Source organism: Gymnoscopelus braueri (assembly GCF_963280865.1).
Source record: "Gymnoscopelus braueri genome assembly, chromosome: 23".
NCBI classification, from domain to species: Eukaryota; Metazoa; Chordata; class Actinopteri; order Myctophiformes; family Myctophidae; genus Gymnoscopelus; species Gymnoscopelus braueri.
In genome coordinates, this window is record NC_137625.1 from 15,942,503 (window position 1) to 15,950,777 (window position 8,275).

An 8,275-nucleotide genomic window follows, 5' to 3' on the forward strand; every position below is an offset into this window, starting at 1 on the left:
GCCAACATCGCCATCTGGTGGAAAACCACTGAAAAGCCCCAACACGTCTAACGTGTCCATGGCACTGTGGGCTAAGTGCCTACGGACGCGTCTACAAGTCCATGGCAATCAAAGAGTTAAGCATTAATTATGCGTATGAATTTGCTCCCTATATAGGCTGTGACCATTAAAGCTATCCACATACAGTACACTTATTGTTCTAAAAAACAGAAAATGCATTGTCATTGAATTTATCGTCGGTGTCCAGGACGAACCAGCTGACTCAATTTTCAGCTTTTTTTTTTTTTTTCATAAATCAACGCTATTGAACACCCTTTACGTCTGTGTAAAAAAAAAATTTAACCAATGAAAAGTATTAAAAAGCGCCTCTGACAAAACCTAACAACTCCATTGGATCCTCAAACTGTCCGTCAACACCACGCAACTCCCCCTCTCTCCTCTCCTACAGGCAGAGCGTGCTGGCGCAGTGAGAAAGAAGGAGCACGCAGCACATAAACAAACTAAACGGCAGGGTTTTTCTCCCCGTAGTCTGTTAAAACTATGCAGTGTACCTGTTTATAAAACTTAGGACTGACGCTAATGTTATGAAAACAAGTAATTATATTTCTAAAATCTATGAAGTGTTTAATGAGGAGAGCAATGTGACAAGAAGAAAGGAGTTCATAGCATTTCTGTCACGCTAGTTCTACTACCTCTTTGCAGAAGTTATTGTAATATTTAAAGTCCTGTTTATTATTGTAGGCCTATATAATAAGTGTCATGAAGCATCAGGGCATTAATTCACACGTTGTGATGCATTGTGAGCTTGGAGATCCATTGTTAGCTTTTGGGAATTTATACCCTTTTGAAACCTCTCCCTCAGCAGCGAGTGGAGCTATTGTTGTTCGGACTCCTAACTCCATTTCAGCTTGATTTCTGCACGTATGAAACTACTAACTCCACTTGCGCTGGATTTGGGTAAAGTGTTTATAATATAATGACACATACAAGTATCTAACAATATATAAAGTCACTATACCAACTTTGATGAGGAAGTATTGCTTTGTTTTAAAAAAATATAAGGTTTTCTTCATTTCCTGAAAAACTTATATTTAGTTTTTTCGTTTCCTGAACAATGAGCGTTTTGGAGTTAGCAGGTTCGCGCTGGACAGCAGAGTTATGCTTCTAGGTCTTGGTGGCACCTCGACCCATGATGGACTTTTTTGTGTTTCTCTCAGGTCTCAAAAGGATTATATAACACTTTGGTCCAAACAATGCCACCAAAAGGCCAAAACTAGATGCTAAGATAGCAAATACCTCCACCACATCTGCATATTTGCCTGGAGAGCTGATATATGCTGGGATGAAGGCTATCCACACGGCACAGAAGATCAACATGCTGAAAGTGATTAACTTGGCTTGGTTGAAGTTGTCTGGAAGATTCCTTGCCATGAATGCTAGGAGGAAGCTGAGGAGTGCCAGTAAACCAATATAACCTAACAACACTGCAAAACCAACTGTTGATCCCACATCACACTCATAGACTATCTTATCACTGTGGTATTGTGTGTTTTTATGAGGAGTTGGTGAGGCAGACACAAGCCAGGCTGTGCAGATTGTTGCCTGGATGAAAGTAAGACCCAGAACTGTTCCTCTCTGCTGCATGGCACCAAACCACTTCATAATGTCCGCACCGCTAGGCTTGGAGGCCTCGAACACGGCCAACACCACCATAGTCTTTACCAGGATACATGAGACACACAGAACAAAGCTGATTCCAAATGCTGCATGCCTCAGCTGACAAGTCCAGAGCCTTGGGCGGCCAATGAAGAGAAGTGAACACATAAAACATAGTTTGAGGGACAACAAGAGAAGGTAGCTGAGTTCTGAGTTGTTGGCGCGCACCATAGGTGTGCTTCGATGATAGATGAAGATTCCCAGGACAATAGCACAGTTAAGTGTGCCTAGCAATGTGATGGTTGTCAAGGAGATACCCAGGGCCTCATGGTAGGAGAGGAACTCCACACTCTTAGGGACACAGTGGTCACGCTGGGGACTGGACCAGAAGTCCTCTGGACAACTGGTGCACTCTGTAGAGTCTAATAAAGAGGGTAAGATTAAAGGCCCAGCTATGTACAGTATCATCCTAAACATAACTTGCTGTACATTGCTACATCATGTAAACTTACCAGTCTCATTGCTGATCTCTCCTTCAGAGCAAGCAAGACAGTCAAAGCAGCAGAAAGGTTCCCCTTTCCTTCTGGCCACACGGGTTCCAGGGGAACAGCTCTCACTACACACTGACCGAGGCGGCTACAGGGAAAAGTAAGAATGTATCATTTCAGTATCAATGAACTTACATTCACATAAGCTCGACAGTAGATATTTTAGGAAGTCACAAACCTTTTTGGATTCAAAGTTCCAGAAGATTCTGTCTTCATCAAGGATGAATTCTTCACCTGTGGAGGCTGATTTCTTAAATTGACCTACAGTGAGAATCTTTGTGCTTCCATCAGGGAGCCACACCCAGTTTATGATATCAAAGATGGTTAAAGCTTCACCATTCTCATCAAATGATACTTCATCACCAAGTGCTGTGGTGAAATTGATCTTTTCCAGGTAATACATAAGCTAGAAAAGGTGATGAGAAAAATTATGATGACCAAGAGACTTAAACAAACAAACAAACAAACAAATAAGCAAACAAACAAACAAAACTACTTTGTACAATATACACATTCACAACACCTCTTCAGATTTGTGTATTGGGAGGCTAGGAGAGGAGTAGTGCCGATGCTGTTGTTATTCTCATAATGTGTCCTTTTGTTGTTATTTTGTGTGATTGTCTTGTAATGTTCAATGTAATTGCCCATTTTGTTTTCTGTAATGTAATGTTGTTTGGAAAAAGTAACAATCAATAAATATATTGTGAATTTATACAAATCAATAAATATATTGTGAATTTATATCACACCTGCCATGGCTCTACTGTCTGTAAACTGGCACAGCTGTGCCCAATGAAAGGCCCTCTTCCTGGCACACATTGCAACATGTCATGGAGGGCATGGGCTAGAGCATACACAGACTTGTACACATTATACTCTCCCCCGAGCTCAGACACATCCAAAAAAGAAGTTTCTGCTGTACCTAGGTCCTCTTGTCCAGTACACACCCCTCCACCAGCATCCACCCACTCTGATGGAAGGGGTGCAAATTTACACTGAAAAGTGTGCTCCCAAAACTGCCTCACCTGAAAAAACGTGAGTAAAATACCTTGTATTTAAAAACAGACATCAGTTTGAAATTGCAGCTTGAATGCCAAAATAAACAAAAGACTCACTATGCTATTTTCATGGCTGTTGTCGGGGTCATTGTCAGGATGCACTTTTGACAAGAAGTCCTTGAGACCTGGTATCTCTCCATGATGCATGTTAACTCCCAGGGTGCCTCCCAGATATGGCATGAAGTGAGGAGTCTGGAATATAGGATTTCTTGACCAGCTCACACCAGCTATCCATTGCAGACCTGTCACGTTCTGTCTTACCACCTGTTGATTGTGTGTGTGTGTGTGTGTGTGTGTGTGTGTGTGTGTGTGTGTGTGTGTGTGTGTGTGTGTGTGTGTGTGTGTGTGTGTGTGTGTGTGTGTGTGTGTGTTTGTGTTTGTGTGTATATGTATATATACATACACACATATATGTTGCTGAGGTCAATTAATGAATCATTTTATTTTCTATTCCTTTTCCCCTTAAGCCCTAAGGACCTTTTTTCATTGCATTTATCCTTGATTTCCATAATTTTAGCATGTGATTTTGTTTTTACTATAGGATTTGTTATAAAATCATACATTTTAATTAAGAAGATCAAAGGAACAGCACAACCCTGTCTTTCAAAGAATTATCGTTTTATAACTACACTTCCTTCAGGATTCATATATTGACAGGTATATTAATTACGTATTATTAAATGGCATATTACGTTTTAATAATTAAGAGCTATTAATGCAGCCAATTACCCATTATTTAATAAAGGACTAACGATACACAAAAAATACATTTATTATGAACTTTTCTAATCAACAGTTCCATGATGTGTGTGTGTGTGTGTGTGTGTGTGTGTGTGTGTGTGTGTGTGTGTGTGTGTGTGTGTGTGTGCGCGCATGCATGCCTTATTTAATGCACACGATTAAATTGCTTTTCAATAAAAAAAATGCCTGCAAAACATTGCAACCTATTTTATGTAAAATATAAAGGACATACTTAATTTACTTCAAGGACATACTTCAAGGACATACTTCATACGTACTTCATACAAGGACATACTTCAAGGACATACTTCATACTTCAAGTATAACTTTCAGTATAACTAATTTCAGATTCCTTATAATTATGAACCCCTAAATTACTTATCACAACACCAACCTCCTCCATGAGATTAACCACATGGATCCCATATCCAAATAAAATGACCACACGAGCTGTGGATTTCTTCATCAATGTGACAATCCTCTGAAGTTCAGCTGGGTCATGGTTCCAGGGCAGAACCTCAAAATATGCAAGACAACCCAAACCAGATTGGGCCAAATCAGACTGGAATATTTGGGCATTATTGTGGCCATAGTCATTATCAATAACCAACAGTCCTATCCAAATCCACCCAAACCGCCCCAAAATCTGGAGTATAGCTCGCACCTGATTGGATAAAGAATGGAGGGATTGGATAAATCCTTAGGCTAGATTATTCACTTAGTGGCAAATCAGTGAATCTCCTACAAAGATTCTACATGGGAAAATATCTAATAATTCAGTTTTGACACTGAGGCCTTCTGCTCCAGCAATAATAGAAACAAGCAAATTAAATGAGGCAACATAAAATATCCATTACACTCACTAGAGGGCGATTATTGTAGGATGGGAACTGATTCAGAGACAGACAGGAGCAGGTGGGATAGAAACTTATCTGCAAAAAGGCACAGAACATGTGTTGTGTAATAAATACACCAAATTCTTTGTCAAATTTCCCCTGCAAACAGAGCATGTGAGCGGAGAGGGGAGAAAAATAAATCTCTTTCTACCCCTCTCTCTCGCTTTCTCTCTCTCTCTTGAAAACATGAAATGGATTCGTCCCTTGGAAATACAGGTTCCACACAGAGATTCCAGACTATCTACGCAGTGATATTAGTCTGACCATGCCAGGCTAGATTCGCTAAGCGAGTGTGCTGTAGGCAAATTGAAATGTACCCTTTGATTGACTGATGATAAAAACATAACTGACACAAGGAATAAACAATCAGACATTGTAGATTACATTTGAATGACCGAAAAATCTTTAAGCTTTAAAAATACTTTATACATTGTTTATCAGATTGTATTTGTAAATAAGCAAGTTACCAATAATTTGGTGATGGTAAAATGGGGTTTCAAGTAGGAAACTTACCATGGGCACTCTGTACAAACCTAACATACTAGAGATGGCAATAGAATTTGTTGAGGTAACATGACCAACAATTCCAAGCACCGGAGGGGACCCAACACAGTGCTCATCCAGCTGAAACCTCTCCTCTGTCCCACTGACCAATGACGATGCTGCACGTAATCCAATTCCAAGTGTGAGACAGTCATCATAGGAACTATATGCCAGAGTCACATTGGGAAGTAGGCTGGTGTTTCTGTTGATCTCATCAATGGCAAAAGCCATGGTCTGGGCCCATCTGAACCCATTAACGATAAAACTAACACACACAATGACATTGTAACCTTTAATATTTATTTCTGTTGAAACATACAACATCACCTAATCATATGATACTATCTATCAAAACAAGTGCCCTGTTCTCTTGCCTGCTACTCTATGTGTGATACTCACCCATAACAAGTGGGGTCTTGTGGCTTGGAGGTGAAAGACAGCTCAGGGAAGACAGCGTAGTAATGGAGCGGAAACAAGCTTCCCACAGCAAAGCCCCCAGCCTGGTACATTCTGTTGAGATTAAACTGTGTCCGTAACTCACAAGAAGAGGAAGGTGAGGAAGACAAATGAGAGAAGGGAGAGAACAATATCAAGGTCAAGTACAGGTATGATAACAGCAGGCGTATGTCTAGAGAAGCGCCCATGACTGTCCTTCTCTGTCAAACCCCTTTCTCAAATTGATTGTCCACTCGCTACATTTTATACACAGTGCATAGCACTGCCATCCCCTATGCCATCCCCTGTGCCAACTCATGTAATTACGTAATCTTTAACAGCACCCATCTGGGCAGAGACAGAACTAGGGGCACATGTTGATCACATGACTCTAGAGGTAATGTGTATCGATTTGTGGGAGTTTTGGACAAAATCCGTGGAGTGGTAGCAAACAATGTGTTTTGAAATAAATGCAAAATGGTGAAAAATGTAGACACAAATGGGGAGGGACTCTATGGGGAGTTGTGTCATGATCCAAGGAATTCAGGGAAAACGAAAAATGGACTGTCCGACATACATACAGTACAGTTTCAAGAGTTCCAGACCAAAACATGACGCAACCTCTTATAGCGCCACCATGTGACCGATTTCAAAGATGTGGGGTGGCCGTTCTTCCTTGGCCTACTACTGGAAATGAGCGTTCAAAGTTTCACGCCGATTGGATGCTGCGTTCATTATCTTTGGCATTTTGTGCAAAACGGGCCCCTCCAGCAAACGCTTTGAAAGCCAATTTTTTCTATTTGGAATGAAATCTGAGAACTCGAACAGATACATCTTGATGACATAACTACAGTGATCTGCTAACGTGCGTTTTGGACAAAAGCTGTAGAAGTAGGAAAAAGTGCGTTTTGAAGAAAACACAAAATGGCGGAAAATCTTGTCAGGCAGAAATGGGCGCCCTAGGTTACAAGAGTAAGGGTCGTTTCAGACGAGTAGCGGCTGACGTGCCTATTTAATTCATTTTCAATGAGAGGCGGGCGATTATTTGGGACGCGTGGAGAAGTTGAAGGGCGGTGGGGCGAGTGGGCGCGGTCCCGTGAAATGTTCGCGCTCATTTGTGCACACATGCACGGGCGGCAAGAGCTGGATTGCGGTCAGCTTTATTCTGTCCCCACTACGCGCAGTAGGACAAAACAACAATGAACAACAGCGATCCCCACTGATCCGAGCGAGACCGCCCGCATCCACCGCTCCCCGTCTGTAACGACCCTTATTGTCCAAAACGTGAAGCGCTTTGCTATATCCGGCGGCTTTCCGGCCTGCCAGAGATAACGTACAGATTATTACTGTGCTTAATACAATGGTGTTACATGTTGGAGTTCGCTATGTTAAAGTTACATTTGGACTGTAATCATATTAAGAACAGACAGGCAGACAGCGGACAAAAGTCCCCGGGGAGGCCAAACCCCAGGTTCGGAAACACTGCCCTAGAGGAACAGGTTGTTTACGAGCTCCAGCACCTGGAAAATTACCAGGTCGGTCTCGAAACGCTTCATTCAACTAGAGTCTGATACAATGTCTCAGCTTCCATTGCTAAAACTTGGTGGAAACAATTAGAGAGTAAAAACAAAAATGGTTTCCAAGTCTCTATGCTTGTCCTTCATTTTGGGCCAGTGACATTATTTGTGTCCAGAGCAGTGGCATTAGTTTCTCACTTTGCTTATCCCGATGGTCTGGCATCGCAAGACTATTCCCAGGGTACGAATGAAACATGAGACGGGCAATCAAAGGCAGGTACAGTATGTGTTTACTAGTGATGACATCTGGGCCAGGGGCTATGAAATAGTCTGTCAACAGGTGTGATGTTGGAAAATGATTAATTTTCAGGTCCAATGAGACAATGAGTCACCACCAGAGATTGTTTCAAAACACGCTAACATTAATTAACAAGGACACTGGAGTGCTATTAGCTAGTAGCATATTGTACAGTGTCAAACAGTGCTGGGATGAGCAACAATTCATCAAAAATGATTGTTTGCTTAGAAAGACAAATACAATACAAATATAGAATACCCCAATTGTAGATATAAATGGTTTCAGACTGGAATGATTAGTAATTATTAAGTCCGCAAAGGGTCTGAAAATTCCAAGCAATTTAAAAAAAAAGTTCCTTACATTTCAGAAGGGAACTAGGGAATAATGTGAATTTGCTGAATGTTCACAATTTCAAAATGAAACGATACCTTTTAATAATTAACTTATTGAAATGCACATACAAAGCAATAGGTCTCATGGCATTTTTTGGTTAAAAGTACAGTATATCCATTTAAAGGGAAAACATCACTGATATTCAACCTATACCATAAATCCCATTAAGCGAAGAAATACACAGAAGACT

General features: G+C 41.0%; 1 protein-coding gene across 1 annotated transcript; it reads right to left on the bottom strand.

Annotated features, from left to right (window-relative positions):
• Nucleotides 1-1,164: 1,164 nt before the first annotated feature.
• LOC308079567 (extracellular calcium-sensing receptor-like) lies at nucleotides 1,165-5,951 on the bottom strand (the record flags this gene model as incomplete). Its single annotated transcript, XM_080421116.1, has 7 exons — nucleotides 1,165-2,078; nucleotides 2,169-2,292; nucleotides 2,383-2,610; nucleotides 2,954-3,229; nucleotides 4,867-4,935; nucleotides 5,413-5,686; nucleotides 5,842-5,951. 7 exons carry the CDS (start codon nucleotides 5,949-5,951, stop codon nucleotides 1,165-1,167), a joined length of 1,995 nt encoding a protein of 664 aa, XP_080277242.1.
• Nucleotides 5,952-8,275: the final 2,324 nt, after the last annotated feature.